The sequence below is a fragment of the Aphelocoma coerulescens genome, chromosome 2 (genome assembly GCF_041296385.1).
Source record: "Aphelocoma coerulescens isolate FSJ_1873_10779 chromosome 2, UR_Acoe_1.0, whole genome shotgun sequence".
Classification (NCBI taxonomy): domain Eukaryota; kingdom Metazoa; phylum Chordata; class Aves; order Passeriformes; family Corvidae; genus Aphelocoma; species Aphelocoma coerulescens.
Genome location: NC_091015.1, coordinates 17,231,599 through 17,255,858, shown reverse-complemented (window position 1 = coordinate 17,255,858; position 24,260 = coordinate 17,231,599). Strand labels below are relative to the sequence as shown.

Genomic DNA, 24,260 nt, shown 5'->3' with positions numbered 1-24,260 from the left:
AAAAGTAACCACAAACTTTGCGTCCAAGCTTCAGGGAGAAAGCATCTTGCATGTTCCAAAGCAGTGTGCAAGAGAATTCTGGCTCTGTGATAAACTGTAGTACTTTTATAGTGTAAAACTGGCCTTTTGGTCACCCATGTTTTTTTTATCTCTTTCCACATCTGTTAAGCTGGCAGACCTTCTGGTGCCAGGAGATGATACCCACTGGGCCTTGCCTGCCTAGGTTGTCTCTCCTATATGCACAGGCCACCTGTGGTGGGGAGAGGGGTGATATGCCCTGCCACAAGTGTTATTAGAATTTCCCAATCCACCAGAAAGCAAATCTTAAGTTCAAACAAAAGGCTAAGCACAAATGCAAATGCATTCCCGTATCTTCTCTGGAAGGAGTAGCAGCACACAAATCAAAGACATTTTTTATCTGTCAGTAAGGATAATTGCAAAACCCAATAGTGGTTTAGTCAACCTTGAACTTTATTTTATTTTTTTAAATTATGAAATTACCTTAGTGAATTGACACTTCAGTTCCTATGTTTTCTTGCTATTCATATGCTTCTGTTCTCACATTGAAACTCTTCCTTAGTGAAGGCATCTAATAATTGTTAAAACTCTGGAGACTTACTAAGGGGAAAAAGAAAATAGATGTTGCTGTGTCCTAGACTCTGACTTCTATTTCTCCTAGAAATCTTTTGACACCATTGTTGCAGTGCTTAGAGAACAGCAAAGCAGTGTTCCTCATATGTGGGAGAAAGAAAATAGGTTTCTTGCTGTGTGCTTGCTTTTAAACATAGCCAACCAGAATGTCTTGAATTTAATTCATCAGGAAAACAAGACTAGAAAGTACAGTTTTTCTTCATAAGTGTTTCTCTGTAGTCCAATCTCATATCTGTAAAGTTGCATCTGCAGCCTTGGTAAGATTGAGTACAGTCTAATTGACAATCAGGTGCCTCAACAAGGTGTAGCAGCCCCCCACTGTGAGGAAATTTCCAGTGATTCTCAAATTTCCAGTGATTCTCTCTCAAATTGGTATGATGCATGTCAAAACTCTCAGCTTGCTGTCAATGCTACAAAGGTGGCAGATGGTGGATCAAATGCTAATGTGTTTTTTGTCTGGGAGTAGGTCAGTGGTACTTACCAAACTGTTTAGGCTGCTTTGTATCATCTTTGGACACTTGGATTTTAGGACAGATTGTTTTAGACTGCAGACGAGTGACCTTCCTGGTTGGGAAGGGTTCATGAAGAAATTATTATGGCAATTACTAATGTGGTTTTTTTTAGGAGGGAAGGATAGAGTATCTAATGGTGAGGCCATTGGATAAATTTTGCCCAGGAAGCTGGTTTCTGCTGCTGATAATCAAATTATTAATGACCAATAAGCAAATTGGATTGTATAATGATCCTTGCTTCATTGCTGCTCTGAAATGGTTGGAAATTATATTATAATCCCTTTGCTCAGTAAGCACAAAGCTTTGGGCAGTTCTCTATCTTTTCAAGATACCATCAGTCGGTAGGTTCCCATCTTCTTTCTGCTGTTGGGGTACTTGCAGCAGCTATTAGTGTGCTAATGTAATGACTTTTATCTGATGTGCTTCACTCAAGTGGTGATGCTGGACACAGGAGACATGCTCTTGATTAGCTGTAGTGAGATGACCCAATCTGCAGCCAGGGCAGTGCTTGTGCAAAATGTGGAAGCTATGGTGGAGAGAATTCTAAGAAAAAGAATGGGGTTTTTTTCTGATGATTTCTTTTAACTGATAAAATGTCAAACATATTGGAAACTGCTGTGTTTCTACAGTCATTTTTCTATCCAGGTCATACAGTTGAAGTTGTGATTGCAGAAATCTACAAGCTCAACAAAAAACTGCTGAAATAGAGCCCTCTCTAATGGTGTTCAGTGCAGCCCTGGGATAAAGAGAATCAGATGTTGTCTAATTTGTCAGCACATTCCAATATCACAATTTTACTAAACTGGAAGTCTGCTTGGAAGTGTTTGGGAGGCAAGCTGTCCAGGTTAAGTTGGGACAGTCTCATAGCTCACTGGGTAATAAGCACAGAACTTTGAGTTCTTCTAGAGGGAAGAGTGTGTTACTGTTGGATGCATTTCTATGGTAATTTTAGCCTGGATTTCCATTGAAAATATGTATTCACCAACCGTGTTGTGTGACTGTCAGATCATCTCACACAGAAATTTTGAGCCATTTGTCAATATGACATTGAAGTCACAAATATGTTCTGGTCCTGTGTGTTTTGTGAAGAGAAAGGAGTAGAGGAGGGCAAAAGCTCTCCATGAGGCGAAAGATGTGGGGCAACTTCATGTATTTCAGGCAGGAGATGTTGTCAGAGTCCCAGCCACGTGAGAGGATTGAAGAAGAACTCACAGTGAAAGATGAGGTACATCTCTTAAGAAACCAGACTTCCTTCATTGTACTGACTACAGAGATTTTTTTTTAGGTGGTAACAGTGGCATCCAGAGTAGCAGGAGAGATGTTAAATCCTATTGTCAAGCACCCTTTATATAGTCTAAGGTCTAAAAGCAGGGACTTTTATATTCTGTCAATACTATAAAGCACTGCACAGCCTGGGCAGGCATTTTTCAGAAAACTAATTTTTAACAAAATTCAGGGGACAGAGCTTTGTGCCAGCCCGTGAGCTTGCTGAATTCTCACCTACTAACCACAAAGGGTACCTCTGCAGATTGCTTTGATGGAACTCTGTTCCTCTGTGGCCTTTTGACGATTTGCTATTCGTATAGCACACAAATGGGTAGTAAAGTGTTACACAAAGCAGCATTTCACTTGTCAGCTTTACCCCTGCTGTTGATGCTTCCCACTCGGGAGCCATTGAGTTAAATGCAGCATAGTCAGCTGGATGTATTTTTCTTCTCTCCCATGCAATGACTTCACCTCATTACCTCCCAGGTGAAACTGGATCTGTCTGCATCAGCAACCTGCTTCTGATTTCAAAGAATGAGTTAGAATTTATGATTGTTGACTGTGTGAGGCAGGGATATTGGAGCACTAGCCTATTTTAAATCTATTACACCAACTTTCTGTTGCAATCACTGCTTCTGGAATTAATTGTTGGGCTTTCTTGGTCAGTTTTGTTTTCAAGTACACAGTAGAAAGCTGAAAAACATAGGAAAGAAAAGGAGGGCAACACTACAGAAGAAAATTTACACTCTTCCCTTTGACTCCTGGAAATGGCACAGCAATGTTAGATGTAATGTTCAAGTAGTTGTTGCAGATCTCCATTTATCAGTTTAAAAAGTGTATTGCTAAAAATTGACGTATGCAGAATATAAAAATGCATTAGTAAAAGAAGGGGGAATCATACTAGTTTGTTTGCTTCTCTGCTCTAGCAGCTTAGATAACACAGGCTGAATGCTTTTAATTGCCTTTGTAAGATATGTTTGGAAATTCTGAAGCAGTTATTTAAAAATATGTAAATCCTTTAATTTCTATGGAGATGAGCAGTAACAAATAATTACAAGTGTAAGCTAGGATCCAGTGTATCTGCAATTAAAAGCCTGTGTTCTCCCAGGGTGTCCGCATTTCCAGAGTGCCTGAATCCAGTCTGCCCAGTGAGAGATTCCTTGGCATTCATCTCCTCATAGGCTAATCCTACACTGACAGCTTTTAAGAAGAAATCTTTTTTGTTTATTCTTCCTCAACATTCAACATAACCTATTTAATGCAGAGGCAACGACTAAAATAAAAAATAGCAAGCTCAGCTGGTTCTGTTAGTCTAAAACCCAGTGTACAAACTGTAGAAGTTGGATCACATGGAGCAGTTTCATGTGTATTTACGGCAGCTGCAAGCAAAGTGGACTGAAAAAACATTCTCGAATTCTGTCCCCAGGTGTTGTTTCATACTTCTGCATGTGGTGCTATTTGCAGCACTGTTTCTTACAGATCCCAGGTGGGAGAAGCACTTCCCACAGAGCCCTTGGGAGCGCTTAGTGTGATGGTGCTCTACCAGGCTGCATCCTTGTTTCTATTTCCCTTGGAGGTTACCAGCTGTCCATTAACAACTGCACTGATGACACAAAAATACTGTAAGTGTGATACAGATCTCTGGAGACAAAGTGCCTGGGGAAGTGGTCAGAAGTTGTTTGGGGCTGTAGGGAGGTGGTTTATCCTGCCTGAGGATGCCCAACTTCTCCAGCCAAAGTAAAGGTGCTTTCTGAGTTGCTGTTCTTTTTCGATTGCGTAGTTTCTTTGAAAAATAGCTCACTTAAACCTCTGCTTGATGACTTCTTAACTCTTAAGCATTTCATGTGACCTGTGTTATTGGGAAGAACAGTGTGATTGAGTTTGTTCTTCATTCATTAATCAAAAGTGGTAATCATACGAAACTGATCTAACAATAGAATTGAAAAGAAGGGGAAAGTCAGAAGCAGAAAAAGATTCTGAAGGAAATGTAAAAAATGGAAAAAATAGATCAGCAGAGTAATTTCTGCAGATGCAGCTCAGGACTGTGAAGATGTCTCTTTCTGAAAGTTAAGTGCTCTAGAAGGCAGACAGGAGGGGATGCAGCACTAAGTAAATTCCCAGGCAAAAGCCTGGGAGGGGCATATCCCAGACCTCAGAAATTCTGACACCGACTGCTTCTGCTATCCTGCTGCCTTGTCCCTGCCTGCTTCGCCAGGCTGTGAGTTCCTTGGGCAGAGATCATGTGTCTCTGCCATCCAGGGCTCTCATGAGTACTATAAAATATTTCAGTGCTCTGGTGAAACATGAAAATCGAGAGGGCACCTTGAGGAGGGAAGTGTGTGATAAAAAATGTACCAGGGTTTTTTGCTGTGAGGAGATGGGACACTTCAACTACACCCTACTAAGTGTCACTTAATAAATTACTTAGAGTGCTGCCATGAGGCATGGAAAGCACCAAGGAGGTGTGAATGGATTACTTACCTGGTAGATAAAGGGTGCATTTGAGAGGTGAGATGCTTTTTCTAAGGCACATTCAGACAGTTGAACTAAAATGCCCAGAGATCATTATTTTAGAATCTTCTGCTGAATCTGAGACAAACTACTTCCAGAATAATTCTGAGTGCTAGAGCAACCTCTGAGGATGAGAGATGCAAGTTTGGGTCCTTCAGCACAAGAGAAGGACCTGGACCTGTGATGCCTACAGTTCAGTGGTAGGTGTAGGTTCTCCTGGTTTTTCAGTGCCCAGCTGGAGACGAGCAGTTCTGCAGCCATTATTGAATCTGTGTTTTAATCATACAAAATTTAAGCTCTCCCTCTCCTCAGCAGTATTTTTCACTGGAGTGGATTCAGACAGTTAAATAATTTAAATATGACCCAGACAATTCTTATTTTGCAAATAATAGTTGAAAAGTATTTTCTCAGCCCTGATCTAAGGTAGTGCTAGAGCTTTCCTTCAGCCCGTATCTCATAGCCGTAAGTTAGCAAAATAGGAATGGCCCCCATTTTCAATGGAGGCCCTGGTTCTGCTCTCCTCAGTTGGTAGAATTCAAGTATTTGTGATACATCCTTCACATGACATAGGTTTGTTAGGGAAAAAGTGGTGTCGCAGCTGCATTGCTGCCATCAGCACTCGCAGGCAGATCTGGTGCACATCCATGGGATAGGGCATGAAGTAGCTGAGCATGACAGGAGGTGAGGGAATGGTCTTCAGTTTGATCTGCTGATTAGGCTGACTGCAAGAAATGTGTGTGGATAGCTGGAGAGGTGGTCCTTTCTCCTGAAGAAGGATGGCTGTGGTCCCTGTGCGGTCAGCAGGGACTCCCAAACAGGCAGCTGGGTGTGAGGGTAGGCGCCCAAACCCTCCGTCACTCAGGAGGGGATCACAGGGGACGTCAGGAACATCTGTGCTGTTGGCTTCCCCTGTACAGGCTTAACTTCTCTTTGGAACTGAACCTTTTCCTCTTGCTCTTGTTGAAATAAATAATACTCACATTTCCCAGGCATGGATTTTAGGCAGGATTCTGTCTGGCTAAACTGGGGAGGACCGTGGACCATAGCCTTTGCCACTGGATGGGACTGATGCTTTCAGACCACTTACTACCGCCTTGTGATCCACATTAAATAGGGCAGAAAGTAACATAGTGCTGTGCTAGGTATTTTTTGGCAGAAAAATTGCAATTTGCTGATGGCCTTTCCCCAGTTAAATGCTGTACAACTACATTCTTGTAATTAATATTTAATCAGACACTAATAGTACTTTATGCAGAATCTAGATGTGCTGGTGAGACCTTGCTGCATCTCAGAGCTTAGAGCTGTGCTGCTTAGAGAACAGTTGTGTCTATATTTTAAAATGATAGATCGACAGATAGCTCTGCTTTCATCTCTGCAGTCATTGTAGAGGAAATGTATTATAACATAGGTAAACTGCAAGTTGTTTCACTCTATGAAATTTAACAACACTGACAGAAAAATAAGAGCTTTGGGGACTACAGTTCCTTCAGAAGACTGGACAAAACATTTAGGAAAATATAATGATGATTGGAGTGGAACCAGCATTTACTGTTTTGTTTGGTTTGTTTACTGTTGGTTACTGTTCTGAAAATTTTACCTACAAAATTGAAAGTTAATAAAAATTGCAGTAAGTTTTTCTTTCTTTCTTCTCCTTTCTGACCATCAGATCTCTTAACTGTGCCATCAGGCAGTGTGGCTTGATCTCTTGCTTTCCTGAGAATAAAGCTTTGGACTGCACTGCTAAACAGAAAACCTCAAAGTCAAGCTATGATTAAAATAGTCAGTGAAATTAAATTGAAAGTTGCATGTGTACAATTAAGAATAATAATGGGGAAGATCAATCTTCCTGGTGAAGCAAGTGTTGACATAGTAGATACTGCCTTTCAGGTTTGAATGAGACTGCTTATAATGTTTTTCTTCAGTTGTCTTTCAACGCAATGTTAATTACACTGTGGGGTTTCCCCCATGACATGTTTGTTGAGCTCTATGTAAGTGACAAGATGATTATGTCTAAATGATTGGTAAATGTTTTGGCTTTGAGGACTTAAATATTTGTATAAACGATTCCTCCAAAATCTGAGAAACACTTGATGTCTTCACAGGGTAACAGCTTTTTTATGCACCTTATTTTAGGGCTATATTTTATTTGTCTTGCTCATTTTGGTAGTTTCTTGCACCAGCAAAGCAACCATGAGAATATAAAGGCTCTTTGAGCATGCCACAGTCACAAGGGTTAATTCAGTGTAAGAAGCAAATCAGGATAGGGAAGGTGGCAGACGCTCCCATGCAAAGAAGGAATTTCTGTTGTAGCCGTAAGACATATGCAGCCATGACACCTTCTTCTCTTAGAGCAAATGAGGAGAAAATACATCTGAAGTTAGTGTCTTTAAGTGCAGAGTGCTTCTTACCTCTGTGAAAGGGTTTAATAGAATTCTGCAAAGTTATTTTAAAGGATGAAATTTTGAATCCTGATTCAAATCTATATGATCCTAACAGGAAAAATAACCTAATGATTTCAGTTTCTAAGGAGCTGCTGACACATCCAGTTAAGGAGATGTGTAAGGAATATGAATTCCAGGGTGGTTGGCCAAAAATGTTTAGTGACTTTCCTCCAGTTTTTCTATAAATTAAGGAGCATGTCTTGGACTGAATTGAAAAGTGGAACAAAGGAATATGTGAAGTGGGAAAGAGAAAGCAAGAGCTTTAACTGGCACAATTTCAGGTTGTGCAGGTAGGGAAGCCTCCCAAGACAGCAAACGGGCTGCAGGCAGGAGAGGGAGAGGGAAAACCCAACCTGTGCTTTGGGGCAGATGGCCTTTCCAGTCCAGCAGACAGCTCTCATGAAAAGTGAGTTAGGGCATGAAAAGCACAGTGGGTTTACACAGTAAAGAAAGAGGATGCTGTCCATAGAGAGATCTGGGTGATGACTGAAATGGGAAATTCTCATAGCTCAGGTGAGTGTTACTGCTGTGTAAAAAACAGCTAATTTACTGACAGGGAAAAGGTGCCTCTGGGCTGTCAGTTGTGCCAGTGCAATGCTCTTTTTGGACAGAGGCTTTTTGCAACCTATTAGCTATTTTGGTTGTCTAATAAAATGGGAGTCAGGCATAGGACAACAGGCTGCCCAGAGAGGGTGTGGAGTCTCCCTCACTGGAGATACTCAAGAACCATCTGGTCACAGGCCCAATTAATGTGCTCTAGGGGAACCTGCTTGTGCAGGGAGGTTGGACCAGAGACGTCCAGTGGCCCCTTCCAACCTTAACCATTCTGTGATTATATTCCGCTCCAGCTTTAACTGTAATCTCAAGTGATGCTATAAATAAATATTCCAAAGGATCTTTGGTTTTTGTGGAAAGCACTCATACAATTGTATTACTCTCTTCCTCCTTCAAAGATCCCACAATCCACTTTATGGACTTCTAGAATAGCTCAGGGATTTTTTCCCGCCTCCTAATACTGAAATCCAGCTGTTTCAATGATCAAACTTGGCACCTCAAGGCGAGTTTGCAGTTTGCAGCAAGGAGAGGGGCTTGCTCAAGCTGTGGATTGAAAAGATTTGGGCATTTAACAATTTTAGGAAAGTATTCATTGATAAAGCTGGAATTTGATGAGGACCTGGGGAGTCATGTGGCTTAATGAGTGCTATTTGCTAATTGGCAATAGTAGCAGGGCTGCCCTACTTTCTCATCCTTCTGGAATCTGCTGGAAGCTGGTGTCAAAGTGGCACTTAATGCTGAGGTGATCTTCATTCTTAGGTTTTATAACTTCTTAATAGTCTCAAAAAATGAATTTATATTAAAGAAATTGGGTATAAATTAAAGTATAAAAGCTGAAGGAGGCAAAGTGGGTTTGATTCAAGCATCATTAGCCAGTAATTTCAGTGAGGTGACTGGAAGCACTGGAGTCACTGGAATTTTGTTTTATTTAAAATAAGGTCAAATGAGAATAGAATTGGATCCTTCTCATTTTGTCTTTCAAGGGTCTGTTACAATAAACTTCATGTGACAGAGACTGTATATGTCTTTTGTTCCGTGCAGCTCTGTGCATATTAGTGTGATGCTGAAAATAGCCGCTAATCATTTCCTGAAGAATTGTCCTTTTCAATGAATTGCTGTTTATTCTCAGCTGCTTTTGATATGCCACTAAAAGCTGGTTTGCCTTTCAAATATGTTTCCTCAGTTCTAGTCTGGGGTTCAGCAGCACAGGATAAATGGCTTTGTCTGGAAGATTTAGAGATTACAAGAAGTATGAGGGAGAATGGGGTCCTTTTTTTATATTAACTTTATATGGTTGGTAATCATGTGAATTTATATAATTAATACTTATTATTTTAAATTAACAGTAGTATTTACTTCTATTACTAAGACATTAGTACAAGATGAGATTTTTTTTTCACTCTCTGTGTATTTATTTTGGAGTTTTGTAATAGGAGTTTGTTAGGAGATGTGGCTGAGGAGCCTGTGGCATATTTCTAGGGAGAAAGACAGTTTTAAGAATACTAATAGTTTGTATGGATACCTGTGTAAAATTTTGTAAAGTGCTGAAGAATGCAACTGAAGGTAGTTTCTGTGTTAAATCACCTGTCTTGTAGGTGTGGAAACTGTAAGAGAAAAAGCCTGATGGGTGCAGTATATCCAGGCCCACCCTTCTCCTGTGTCGCATGTGACAGCTGGAGGCGGATGAAGGGGCATGGCACTCACCTGGCTGCTGCTGGAGGCATGTGTTCTGTGGGTGGAGGTGTTTAGTTGCCCATTCACTTCTTTTCCATTTGGTCCTTACACAGGGAACTTTGTGTTCACAAAACTAATTGCTCTGCCACAAACCTATAAAAATGGTGGATTGTAATTTGAAAAGTAGCCAAATGCTGAGTGCATCCCAAATGCACTATGTTTTCCAAATTTGCTTTAGTTTGAATATAATTAATTTCAGTGTCTATAACTTGCTCTGTCAGTACCAGCATCACTACCAACATTAACTGTTTGAGGTTTTTTTTAACAAGTCAGAGTGATTATAAGCAGCATAATGCTCTCAAAAGATAGCAAGCCTAAGTACAATTTAGCTTGTCAGGTGACATTTTGTATGTCACAGGAATACTTTAAAAATACTTACATTAGAGTGAGCAAGTTACTACTTTTTAGAGCAAGAAACCTTTATTTTTTTTTTTTTTTTCTTTTTTACTCTATTTCCCTATGGGTATGATGCTGACTAAACAGCCTGGTATATATACTACTTCACCAAAACACTTCTCATGGTACAAGGCTGTATGAAATCACTAATCTTGAGATGTCTTGAGGATTTGCAAGTGGGACCTAAAAAGAAAGTCCCCCACCATGGAGAAGTCTATAGACAGGGAAAAGATGTATCATCTATAAGGCAAGTGAGAAAGAAGCCTGTAAATAAGCAAAGGAATCATTTTCCTGGTGAGAGATAGGTAAGGATTGTTAGTAGGTGAGTCACATTGACAGTCTGTGGAAGCATTTGTCCTGGAGTGACCACTATGAACTTCTGAACACTTTGAACCTTACCAAGAACCTCTGAATTTACCTGGAAGCTTGCAGGCTCTGCAGGTCTGCAGGGCTCTCATACTGCTAGTAGAGAGGGCTTTGCTTTTTCCTCTGATGTTTCTGAACTTTTGGAGCTCTCAAAACATTGCCTCTGGGTTTTAGGGTTTTTATTATGTGTTCTGCAGCTGACTCACTGAAAGGTTGGTGTGAGAGAGGTAGGATTTCACCATAAGCTTCTGCCATGGTCCATTCATGCAGTTTTGTAATTCTGTAACACAGTGAATACAATCCTATAATGAGATAACTAAGATTGAACTTTTGGATATAGTTACCATACTATGGGATTGTATTCACTATATTAATAGAATTACAACTTTAGTATATAGAATTCAGAAACTTCCTGGAATCTGTGAAGCAATGATTCTCAACATTTTGAGGGTTTGCTCAGACTCAAAAAAATTCAATAGAAACTCTTGTCTACAAACTGCTGGTTTATAATTTGCTTACCATGCAGAAATATGTTAACACATTTTACCTGGTGGTTTGTGTTTGTGTTTGTTTGTTTGTTTGTATTGATAAAGGGAATGGTTGAGATGGAATTTTTCAAATCTCAGAATAGAAATCTGGAAGATCCAGTCTGTGTCCTATTTTCACTTTTAGAAGATTGGGAAAAGTACTGGTCAATGTATTTGAACTGGGAAGGCCCTTCAGACTAAGTGGGCTGGTTCCTGGACTTGTGTCGTCCTTCGTGAGTGTTTGAAATACAAGTCTGTTGGAGTGAGGCAAATGGAGAGTCTGTGTCGTTCCTGGGGTGAGGTGGGAGGCTTTTCTGGGGAAGTCACAAGTCCCATGTCCTTAGTGATGTGTTGCGTTTTGCAGCAGAATGAGAGATGAAAGGACAGAGAGGGGAAAGCAGTAACAGAAAACATAGTAGTAATGTAATTTTACAAGCCTCTGTGCTATAATAATGTTGTTCTGGGATTGTTAACCCGGGAAACTGTGAGTGTTATTTATTTATAAATATGAAACAAAACCTGATGCCTTTAGAGTGCAGGTTAATGAAATTACTAACCAAAAAATTTCTCTCTTAACCTAAGTTGTTTCCTCTTCCATTGAGACCTTTATAACATCTACATGTTACCAACTAAAATCGATGGATGTGGGAAAGGACTTGGTTCTGCCTTCATTTGTCCTGGCTGTAGCTTCACTGGTCTCCAGGATTCTGCTAGTATATAGAAGTGGTAACTGTTGCCACATCTTCAAAATGTTATTTTCAAAAAGTTATTTCAAAATGAGAGTTAAAAAGTAATGATAGAGAGCGAGGGTGGGCGCCTGTGTGCACACGCCTGTGTCACATTAAGGCTGGCAGGTCTTTGGTGCTATTTCTGTAGTGGCTTCCAATAAAAATGGATTTGCTCTGTCAGACGGAAAGTAAACTTGACATTTCGTTCAGTCTGAGGCAAACTCTTCCAAACATCCTATTGTCTGCTGAGGTTTGTATGTCTACAGTGTACTGCTACCACATGCTGTTTCACCATTTCTGAGAGCTCTGAAAACAAGAGGGACATTTCTATAATTAATAATGGAAAACAAGTTCACTTTTAATTTTAATGATGTCAGAAAAGATCCAGTCCATCATGCTTTGTGAACCAGCTCCTGGCAGCTGCTGAGTAATGGAGAGAAAACTCCAGCTTGCTTTCTCTTCAGATGATGTACCGTGTTACTTGTTATTCATTAAGCCTGTTTTCATGCAAGTTTGTTAAATAGAATTGGTGAGTGATAGGTACTGTACTGCCTGAAGGCCACTTTGATTCCTGTGTTTTACTGGTAGTCTTCTGCCACTGTATACTTGCAAGTACTTGGGGAAGAAATAATTACAGTGCAAGTAAACTTGCTGAATTTTCTGACATTCTTAATGATTCCTAGGAAACTGGCTTCCAAATTTGCAGTCATGTGTGCTTCAAATAGTGTTATCAGTAGTTACCCTGCCAGGAGAAGGAATACAAAGTTCCAGAGTTTCTGTTTCCAAAGACTGTTTGATGCTTTGCTGTAGCTTCGTGCTGCAAGCCGGAACATCATCATATATCTATGTGGTGTGGCCATCTGCTGTTTGGGTTAGCAGGGAACTCATTTTGGAACTGGACAATCTGTCCCAAGGTTGGGACCTTGGCTCAGAAACAAGGCATTGCTGAACCAAGGGAAAGCAGAGTACTGAACAAATTGAAACAAAAGTATATTTCATCCTTCCAGCTTACATTTGAACTTCACCGCCATTTTGGAATGTGTAGCGTTATACATCTCAGAAGACTGATTAACTGTGGCTGCACTTCTGTGGTAAAGATTAGTTATACTATAGATTTATACAAGAAGAAAGCTATCGTGGCTGGAGCCCTCACAATGCAGGAACCTGTACTTCATATTTATACAGGAAGAAAGCTGCCCTGCTTAAAGATCTCACAACAGAGGAGGGCTGCTACCAAGATTTTAAGCCACCTTGGCACACTTATGAGTCTGGACAGTTCTGTGGATTCCCTGGTATAGCACTGTCCCACAGCCCCTGCAGGGCTCTGGGACCAGTTAAGCTGTGGGTGATGTGCTCCAGCAGAGTCCCACCCACTTAGAATTTCTGTGGGTGTGAGAGGACCCTGTAATACAGGGACTCCCTGTTGGAGACAGGACAAGGGAATATTTGCATTCCTATAGATACCTGGACACAAACCTTATTCTTAGTCTGAATGCTCTTTACAGGGCTGTATCAAAGCTCATGTTACACTGTGACCTTCAGAGAACAGCTTTATAGTGTGTGGCTTTCCTAATGTTAAATGGAGGCTGGCTGTAGCCTCCTAAGGAGCTCAGCTTGGGCAGGAAATGGCAGTCGAGCAGAACAGGGAAAAGTGTCTTTTAATCACCAGGGCGCAGGAATAGCCTTGTTGGAGTAAGTGCAAACCTGAAGGAAAAATAATGATGGGCAGAGAGAAGCATCATTAAATATCAAAAGCAGCCATTTAGAATGGAACTTCTAAGAAATTTACATTCATGGCCAAACCCTCCAGCTCCAGAAGGCAATGGAGGAATGAGGTATGAGTCATCAAAGCTACATTGGCTTTGGAAAAAAGTAACAATCTAGATTTGAAATAAGTGAAGCAGAAGAATAGAGGAAATATTTTCAAGGTGTCTGTCTAGAATTTGGTGGCTTCATATATTGGGCTTGATCACCAACCCTCTGGCTAGCCTTAGACCTAGAAGTGAGGACATGCCTATGGAACAGTTACTATTCAGGGTATTTTTCAGCAAATCTGATAAAGGTTGCAGGAAAAAACAAGTATTCAGAGCATAAAGCAGGATTTCATGGTGTGTTCTCCTGGCTGATCTCTGAGGTGTCCTGGATGAGAAGCAGTAAGCAAGTAGACAGGTATTAATTTATCAAGTATATTGCCGTTTCATATTAGATTGTTATAACATTTTGTTTCTGATCTGTTACCCAAAAGTTTAACTGTCTTGCCCAAAGCATTTTTAAAAACTCTTGTGCTTGCCTAGTGCTGAAGAAGAGGTGGAATGAGCTATCAAATAGCTGGCAAATGGTGGGTGCTCTGTTTTCATGGTGCTAGAGGGACATGTAGCACCTCTGTGAGACTTGTGCCGCGTAATGAGTGAGTGTGCAGCTCCAGGCTGTGGAGATCGGTGTGAAGTTGTTGCTGTCAAGTTAGTGGGATTTGGGGAGGATTTTTTTCTGACAGCAACAATATGGTGCTTCTTCTCACTGAGGGATTGAAAGCAATCAAGAAGAATCTGTAATTTAACAGAGCTCAGATCGTGGTTAAACCCAGAAACTGTGCTCTGAACTTCAGTTCCGGGGTACATTCCAACTCTGAGGATGGGAGACTTGTGTCTGAACATGGAAATATGCTTGACAAGTAGAAAAACTCAAATTCTGACTGTATCTTGTAAGATTCCTGGTAAGTTGACACATGGTCAAACTGTAGAGACTACAGTCCAGAATGAACCGAAATTAATGAAAGGATATTGACCAAGTTGTGGACAGAGAGTGCACTCTGCTGCAGGACTTGACTGTCTTGAATTAAAGAAATATGCTTTTAAAATGCATGCTGCTGATGGACAGAACATATCTGAGAGTTTAGTTTTACCAATGACCACCGAATAGACAGAATGACTTGTGTAATTGATTATGTCAGACCATGTTTTGTGGTAGAAGATGCCATGTCTTCATTCACGTAGTAGTGAGGTGGGTATTTTCCTTCAATTTCTGTCTAATGTGACACCAATATAAAAGGGAAAAAAATGCTGTAAAATTGACCAAATATATCAAAATCCGAGCCTTTATGTAGCTGTCTTCTCAACCATGTTGCGCACGAAATTCTCAAGTAGGATTTCAGTAAGGATTAATTTTGTAAGTAGGAACATCATTTATTCAACTTCACACAGTTGGACTCAACTCAAGACTCCTGGCAGTCTTGAGTAGTCAAAAGCTATGGAAAAATAGGCAACAAGTCCTGAAGATGGGCTGAATACCAAGGAGTGGGAACGTCAGGTTATTGTAGCCTGGTTTCCTAATATATTTTCTTATCATAGATCACAGAATGGGTCAGATTGGAGGGGACCACAGTGAGTTATCTGGTCCAAACTCCCTGCTTGAGCCTGGTTCTCCTAGAGCTCGTGGCACAGGATTGTGTCCAGATGATTCTTGAGGACATGCCCCTGCTGAATTTCAGACAGTTCCTCTCTGTCCATCTCTCCAGCCTGTCAAGGTCTCTCTGAAGGGCTGCACAGCTCTCTGCGGTGTCAGCCACTCCTCCCAGCTTTGTGTTGACAGTGAACTTGCTGAGGAGGCCTCTGCCCCTTCATCCAAGCCTTGATGAATAAACTAAATAATACTGGGCTCAGGGGACCCCACTAGGGACAGGCCTCCAACTAGACCCTGTGCCACTGATTATGACCCTCTGAGACCTGCCATTCAGCCAGTTCTCAGTCCACCTCTCTGTTTACTCATCCAGTCCACACTTCCTGAGTTTGTCTATGAGGATATTATGCTGTTCACTGATGTCTAAGATGGCACCAGTGCCAGCTAAAGCATTCCTTGTGACTGTGGCATGCTCAAAGAGCATTCTCTGGTGTCTAATAAAAGGTATGTCCTCGTGATGTAGTGTCTCCCTCAGCAGGGACACTCGGAGGGTATATCTTCTCTACCAAGATGTTATTTTCATGAAGCCTGTGGGAGCTTAGCAAGTTTCGGACCCCCTTGCACTGTCTGAAACCAGGCAGGAAGTCCAAAAAGTGATTGAATTGGGAAAACAGACACAAACTGTTGCAGATCTTTTCAATGTGGTTATGGTTGCTAGTGTGTTGAATCAGCCTAAAAATCATGTTTTAGGAATAAAGAAGTAATTACATGAATGGTTGCTAGGAAATGCAATAGAAATGACAGATATATCTGCTGCCCAGAAAATGTTGGTTTAGCAATGTTGTCCACGTTAACTTATTAAGATATCATGCACTGTTTTCCACCATTTTATTCCCCTCTTTGAATTATGCATCTAAATTACCTACTGATTATAGCAGCTATTTGTTAGCTTTTGGATGAACCATAGAAAATTTTTTCCCTTTCCAGCTAGCAGGGCCAGCAGGCTGTCCATGCTGGAAGCACTTCTACAGTCAGACTCTTTCCAAAGAATGGTGCAGTCTCCTGGATGTTTGGCAGAGCTCTTCTGTGAGATGAGCTGTGGAATTCCCATGCACCCCCGTTACTGTGTCCTATTCTAAATGAGTTTTCTTTGCTTAAGCACCACAATTGTCTTGATGAAGTTACTGGGTTGGATTGGCTATTCTAATAGTTTCTATTGGCCTTTATAAGAAAATGTGAAAGACTATTTTTAGTATTGTAAATAAATATTTTTAATAAAGTTTATAAATGTGCAAAATGGATTTCAGAATGGAACTAGATTACATTGTCATAGGGCCATTAATTGCATTTATTGGCAGAGGTGGGCCAACTGAAAATTTGGTTAAAAAATGGACATCGATAAGTAATACAAAGCTGAGGGGTTCTGCGTTTCTTAAAACACTGCATCTTTTGTAGGGATCAGAAATAGATACATCTTTCCTCCCCACCCCCCTCCCCAAATGGTTTCGGAAATGACTCACATTCTTGCAGATTTTGGCAAGCTTTCTTAATCCCCTGTCTCACTGTGTGGCTCATCTTCCAGGCAAACTTTGCAACAGTTGCTGCCAAGCTACAGATGAATGCAGAAGTAGCTGGCAGAACCAGACATCCAGAGGTGAAGGACCTCTGTGTGTTTTGGCATATTGTTTGACACCTTCTGGAAGGTCTTCTGCAGATGTTTGATTTTTCCAGTATTGCCTATGTTTAGAGCCTGCAGTTACCCTAGTGATAGGAAGAAAGTGTTAGAGAGACAGCATGAAGAGAATTCTCTCTTAGTTAAGACACTGAGGAAGTGAACTAAACCTTGCTCTAAATGAAGTTTAACCTGTGCTAATGATGAAAAATGCCTTAACTCATCTTCAAAGCCAAGGATATCTGGCCCTGAGAAAGTGCCTTCGCATTAATTACACTGCATTATTTAATGGTTATAAAATTCTAAGTCCCTTTGGTGTCTGTTAACAGATTCCCCTGTAATTGCAGTGCAGTTTTCTAGGAGAGGAGAAATTGTAATTTTATTGTTTAGTATGTTAACCAGAAGTGAAGTTGGATGTGTTCTAAAGTGATATTCAGGTTATCAATGCCAATTCCAGACTATCAAATAAAGAGAATTTGATTTTTAAAGTAGTCTGATTGTAGATTGCACAGATATTTCCAGCAGTAATGAAAAATCTGTCTTTAAAAATGTCATTGCTGAGAACCTATGAGTGTCCGAGCTACCCATCCTCTGAAAATTGCTGTAATTATTGTACTTTGATCTGTCTGTAAAGGATCTTGTGGGAAGCTTAATTTGTAAGCTGACCACAGGTTCTCCATGTGTATGACAACAGCTGTCAATGAGTTTTCTGCTCCTTATCCTCACCATGGCCCCCAAGTAACCTGCTTTTAAACACTGCTCAATTAAACTTTTTTCCCTTTCACCATCTTCCAAGAAGGTACTATTATTTGTACATATTTCTGATCTCCTCTCTTCTTTTCTTTGCAAAATACTCCACTTCCACCATTATTTTTTTTCAGTAGTACTTGCGTGTTTGTAGTTTTTGTTCACCAGTGGGCTGATAACATCATCATCTTTGAAGTGAAGGAGATGAGAACCAGAAGGGAATCAGTCCTGTGTGTCCTCAAACATACAGCCTGATCACCAAACTGAGTCACATTTCAAAAGAGGTTAATTAGATGTTAAACACTAAATGTCCCTTACATTTAGGGAATGACATCAACTTTTCTGCTCATGGTTTGTCAGTAGTCATGTGTCGTTTATCATATTTGTGTGAATGAGCTGAGGCTCCTTTCCATCACTACTTACTCTCATCCCATGCTTAACAAGACCAAAATAATGAAAAATCAAGTTTGAAAGCACTGAAGAATTTTTAGCAAAGCATCAAGCTATAAAGACAAATATTGTCCTGACAGCTACCTTTGCTCTAAGCTGAATCAGATCAGCTCTTGCTGTGCTTTGACTGACTCAGATTTAAACAACTCGATGTTATTCTAAGTCTCTTGTTGTTGGAAAACACATTTTTAATTTGAATATAAAGAATAATTTAACTCCACCAATGCACTCAGAAAGGAAGAGAAGAGCTACAGGGGCCTAAGCAACCCTGCAGTAAAAGTATGGAGTGTCCAACCCTGTCCTGTCTCTTTGAAACAAAATGTTGTATTTGAAAAGAAAGGTTAATGAGTAGTGTGGTTGGCAAGCTGGCAGCCTCCTAAGCTGTCTGGAGGCAAGCAGGGCCTCCCAGGTGATGCACAAGGTTCATGGATGCATGGATGTGCTCACTGCTCGATTGTGGGGCTGCAAACACAGTGTAACACAACACTCTGGTCTTGAAGGGTAAATGAAGTGAGAAAATGCAGTGGGTAAAGCCTTGTCAATGACAGAGCTGTCACTGACTTAGGCAAAGAGACTTCGGCTTTTATCTTCTTTTTTGTTGTTGTTTCCTTTTATTGTGTTTGTTTTTTTGTTTTGTTGTTGTTGTTGTTGTTGTTTTTTGGTTTGGTTTTTTTTTTAATGAGTGAGTGTGCTTGACTTGAGCAGTAAGCAGGATCAGAAAAATCCTCCTGGGGTCTTGCAGGCCACCAACCTGCTCCAGCTGCTATTGTGTGCCGGGCACAAAATTACTTTACACATTGCATTTTCTAGGAATCCCTTATGCGCTGCCCCTAACCAAAGCAAAGAAACATGGGCTGACTTGTAATATCTTTGTTAAGCTTTATCTATCCTGACATTGCTCTTACTGTGCCCTTTGAACAAGGAGTTGACTTTAGAGAAGGGAGACATTCTCACTGCTGTATGCATGGGGAAATACAGATTTTGAAAGCTGCTCTTTGAAAAACTTGAAATACCCAACTCAAGGCTGGCTGCATTCTTAGTCTTTATTTATTTATTTATTTATTTATTTATTTTTTTTCTCCTAAACTCTAAAATTACTGGTTTTACCCCCTCTGCTTCAGAATGCCAAAAGATGGATTTGTTTAGTCCTTTATCTCTGAGTCTCTAAATTACATGTGGGACACGATGCCACATGCTTTCTCTTAAACTACTAGTTTGTTTTTGCCCTGTTCTCCCCTTCTGGATGTCTCACCTGCTTTGTGTGTCTGCTGAATACTTTGTCACTTGGTTTCTGGCTAATCGCATCTGATGAAGGGCTTTGGCTCAGACTTCCAAAGCAATTGCACAGGTTATTTGAAGGGTTTATTTTCTTTCCAACAGAGATAATCTTTATTGCATTAGGTTTTACCAACTTAGTCCTTTACAACAAGCAGCATAAAATTAAACCAATACAGACTTTTAAAAAACTGGTTTAGATGTTGTGTTTAAATGTGTTAGAATCTTGTGTTGGTTCAAGAGCTATTAATTTATAATTTCAAGATAAATATTCATGGAATATCTAATTTTTTTCTTGAGCTGAACGTATGATTTAAAGCTTACTATATAAAGCCTGGGAGTCATTACATTATACTACTGCTGTAAAGCTAAAAATATAATACCAGGGAAGAGACAAGTGGAATAAATGTGCTGTGTGAATTCTACAGACATCTATTACTCTCTCTTTAGCAAACATGATGATAAAGCTGATCTTAACTGTAACCAAGCCATCTATAAGAACTAATGGCTGGAAGTTAAAGCGATACAAATTCCATTTAGGAGTGTGATGTCCTGAAGGCCATATGGGTGAAGGATCATTCAATAGCCACCTGCATCTTTCACTGTTTGCCTCAACATTGGCTGCTGGCACATAGGAGGTGTGATACAAGCCTAAATGGAGCTACCTAAGGTAGCTGTTTTTATGAATTGAATAAAGTATGGTTTTAAAAAAGTTGATGACTACTGATGAGGCAAAAATACTCAGGAATATGGTGGGTTTATTCCCAGAGCTTTGCTTTCACATTTATAATGAAATTTGAAACCAGGTCAGTTTTATGCTTGCCTCTTTTTTGCTTATGTGGAAGCAGATATTTTTCACACATCTGCTTTTATTCAATGCTAAGTTCTATATGGATCAAATCTTAGGTAATTTAGCAGCAGATTAATATTTTACTGGCTGTGTCTACACAGCCTGTTGTGCATCACTGAGTTCCTGTGCTCCTGAGGGTCTGAAGCCCATGGCCAGTTCTGTGGGCTGAGCTAGTACAGCTTTGCAAGGCTTGGGCTCATAGTCTGCCACTGGGGCCACTGGAAACAGGTGCCACTTGTCAGGGCAAGAACAAAAGCTGCTTGCTTGTGCCTGCTATGTATTGTGTAGATTCACCTACAGATTCACCTATAGGAAAAGTCTTTATCTGTAAATAAACATGACAAACAAATCTGGACTGCGTTTGATAAACTCCTTTTGTACAGCAGAAAATAGTTTATTTATTACCCTTTTCACCATAATATTTACCACCATTGCTTAATAAAATATTATCTGTTAAATCTTTTGTAAAAAGAGTGAATTTTTTTCTTTCCAGAGAAAGTATTTTTCCCATTTTTGGCCTCATGGTATTTAGGTTTTTTTCCTGCCTAGATGCTGCAATTTCTTTAAAAAACTGAGGCTGTAAATAGTTCTGTTTCCATGCAATGTTGAGCACAGTGGAATTTCAGAGTTTGAAATTGCATCTAAAGGGGTCTAGGCTTCTTTCTCTCCTTCTCTGCATCCCACCTTTCAACGTGATATTCTGATCTCTATTACACCTTTGCCTGGGATTATGTGGACTGCAAGAAACAATTTGACTGATGGTTTTTAAGCTGTATTACAGCTGCCAACATCTGGAAACAAGGATGATGTCCTAGACCAATGAAAGATAACAGCATTTGAAGTATTTTGTCCATTTTCAAGTTCTAGACTGCTCAGGGACAATAAAATAAAAGTTACAGGCGTTTATTTGGTGTGAATATTGGATGTTTGTGAAAGGATCATTGGTAAAGCATTTGTTTTAATGCAGAACAGATTAATGAGCCTTCAGCATATTTGATATGAACAATTCTATGACTCTATGGATTTGTTCAGTGGCAAAGGCTTATGAATGCAGTACTAGGGGTGCTGCAGTGTTCACACAAAACAGTAGGAGCTGCTTCTTCCTTTCCTTCAAAAAAAAAAGCAGTCTCTACAGCAGCATGTATCTTCATCTTACAGAGCAAGAAGCCAGAAAGATGATGAGAATTTTTCTCTGAAAAAGTCTTTTTACTACTTTAACTATCTTTTTGTGCTTGGTTAAAGAGGCTTGGCTGTCATTGGACTTGCACACACACTCATCCCACTTCAATTTCTCCCGTCCCCCACCCTGTCAACAGTCACATTTCTGCAGGGTGAAGATAAAGTGTGAAAAAAAAAAATAGGTTTGGGCCTTCTCTTTCCTTTTTTTTTTTTCTTCTTTCATGTCTGTACAAAGGCTGAATGAATTTTCAGTGTTCTTGCATACCAGTTTCATACTTACTAGTTGTTTTCCAATAGTGCCGGCAGGCCTGCACTGCCTGCACTGACATCAGATTGGCAAAGAGTGCAAGAAGAGATGATGCTATTTGGGGAACTGAGGCAAAGAAAAGCAAAGTGGCTCTCCTAACATCAGGCAGAATTATGTCAAAAAGCTGAAATTTGATATAATACGAAATTCTTAACTTTTTTTTCCTGAGTTTTTCTCAAGGGTCTACAGTGCACACTGTCCTCTCTTGGTGTACATTTGATTTTTCTGTACTCAGGTATTTTTTGCTGAGCTCTGTCCTCTGCATCTTCCTCCCAGTCACAGGCAGTTAGATATTGAAGCAAATCCTAGAGTCACAGACAGTCACAAACAAGTGAAAAATATGGAGGTGAGAGGACAGAGACTTAGTTAAATCATTCAGTTGGTCACTGAGGAACTGCTAGTGTCTAGTTCATATTCATGGTACACCTACACTATAGGTACACCTGTACTCATGGGAAAGGCAGCTAGTATAGTAGTCTGCTTTCATCTGATGAAGTTAAATAAACTGTACTGGGAATCATCATTTTACAAGTGTTTCTACCTTTATGTTGCTGGACAGTTTCTTCCCTCTGTACTAGGCAAAGTCTATTTGATGTACAGAAATGGTCTGACAGTAGATGTTCTGCCATGGTAATAAATTTGCTGTGGCTGACTTGATGTCAAAACTAAGCAAGTGTGAAGCTGAGTTTAAACAAAACTTGTTTCACACATTGCTACCTTGAAAAATTACCAGAGATTTTAAAGGTATGGGGCTCCTGTTGGTGTAGGTTTTCTCTCTTTCACCCAGGTCAGATTTATGTCTGCAGCCGTTTTCTGTAACCAGTTGTTGTCTTTCTTTTAGCTGGACTATCTCCACTTTGCTGTGGCTGCAGGGGCACTGGCATGTGTTGCCAGCAGGAGGTTGGGACTTGGCTGCAGGTGTTCATGGTCTTCCTCATGTAGTGTGAGCTCCAGCTGTCTGAAACCCACCTGCTGGGCTGGGAAAAAGTGCTGGAAACCCCCAGGAAAAACCACAACTAGCTGATGTCCTGTCTAGATCAAATGTGCAAGAGTCAAATTTGTCACTTGGTCAGTTTATCAGTGGGACAGGCTTGATTATAGCTGTCTTTGCTCTTTGTTGGAGATGAACAGCAAGGCAAAAAAACTGGAGTGATATATGACTATGGGAAAACCTGCTGAGAAAGTACTGTCAGTCTGGAAGGAGTGCCTGTTTGTTCTTAGAAGTCTGCACAGAGCATCCTGTAATGTTTTTATGCTTGAATGTACATCTGAGTATACAGTTGTATGATTATCTGCATGACTTTTTTTTTTCCTTTCTCACAGTGCATGCCAATTAAAGGCCTTGGATTTGTGCTTGGAGCCTACAAATGTATTTGCAAGGCTGGATTCTATCATCCCAACATCTTCTCAGTGAACAGCTTTCAGAGTAAGTGCCTTTGCTTGAGTTAAAAAAAAAAAAATAAAAGAGAGCTAGCATTAATAATGCAGGGCTGCTTTTTATCCTCATCAGGGTTATACAGTAAAATCCCAGTGGTTTGCAACTCTCAGATTATATAATCACTTAAGGAGTTCTAGCCCTTTGGTTTGTCATTCACAATACTCTTGAGAATCCTGTAAAACATACCCACTTGAAGAATATTTGATTTGTAAATAAATTAAAAAACATGAAAAGAAGTCTTGCTAAGGGGAAACAGAGATTTCTGACATCTGTGCTCATGCACAAGTATTCTGAAAATTAATCTACTCATTTTATGTTTAGCCAGAGGAAATGAGAATGCCCTAGCCTTTGGCTTTATGTGGGCTTTAATTGTTTTCATTTTACTTCATTTGCAAAGGAGAATTCAAAGGAGCATCCAAACTCTATTATGTGCTTATGAGGTAATAGAGGTGATTCAAGCCTGGGAGTCTGTTGGGCTGGATGTATGGATGACATACATCCTGCACATGCCCAGGACACAAATTGTATGGCTCTTAGACTGAGTTGCCCACAACAGGAGAAACAGAACTTGGCTGATGCTCAGCAGGGAAGACAGACAAACTGCATGCCCAAAGCTGGTGTCTGTTACTGTCATCCTATGACCAAGTCTCTGTACGGATTTTATGCTGAAATTGTTACAGTTGTACTGGTAGAGCTCATGCTGCAGTCACAGGTGCAAAGCTACTGCTTGGAGGTGTAACACGATATCCTTCTCTGCCTCCTGCTTTCAGGTTCATATCATGCCCAGCTTCTTTGCACCATCTTTTCACCAGAGGTTCATGTCATCAGCTCTCATGTGAGATCAGCTTGTGTGAGATATCCAGGGAGTGGCAATGGGTAACTTTCACTGAGCCTGGTCCAGGACTGTGTGCATTATCTCCTGCCTTGTGTGCAAATAGCTGTTTCTGTTCCCCTAGAGAAATACCTCTAGTACTAATCAACACTTAATGTGTGCATATATATAAGTAAAAAAAGACATAAATATATATATAGGGTATATAATGTTTTCTGTATATATTTGTAGAATAAATAGCACAGTTTGTTCAACAGTTTATCTGCTGACTGTTTTCCCTTGTCTTTTCATATTGTAAAGTGTTGCAGAAGGCAGCCTTGTGAGAGTGCTGTTTCTCTGGGCTGTGTGAATCTTTTGCTAGAGTAAGGAAGATGTTTGGTTCTTCCTGAAGTGCAGTGACTTCTGGTGGAATTAGGATTTAATTCCT

The 24,260-nt window shown here is 40.3% G+C and overlaps 1 protein-coding gene across 1 annotated transcript in view; it reads left to right on the top strand.

The window, feature by feature from the left end:
• Nucleotides 1–24,260, top strand: part of GPR158 (G protein-coupled receptor 158) — a 195,611-nt gene that overhangs the window by 63,858 nt on the left and 107,493 nt on the right. The window contains exon 3 of the mRNA XM_069006609.1: nt 22,887–22,989. Coding sequence (XP_068862710.1) covers nt 22,887–22,989 — 103 coding nt within the window. The remainder of the gene's footprint in view (nt 1–22,886; nt 22,990–24,260) is intronic.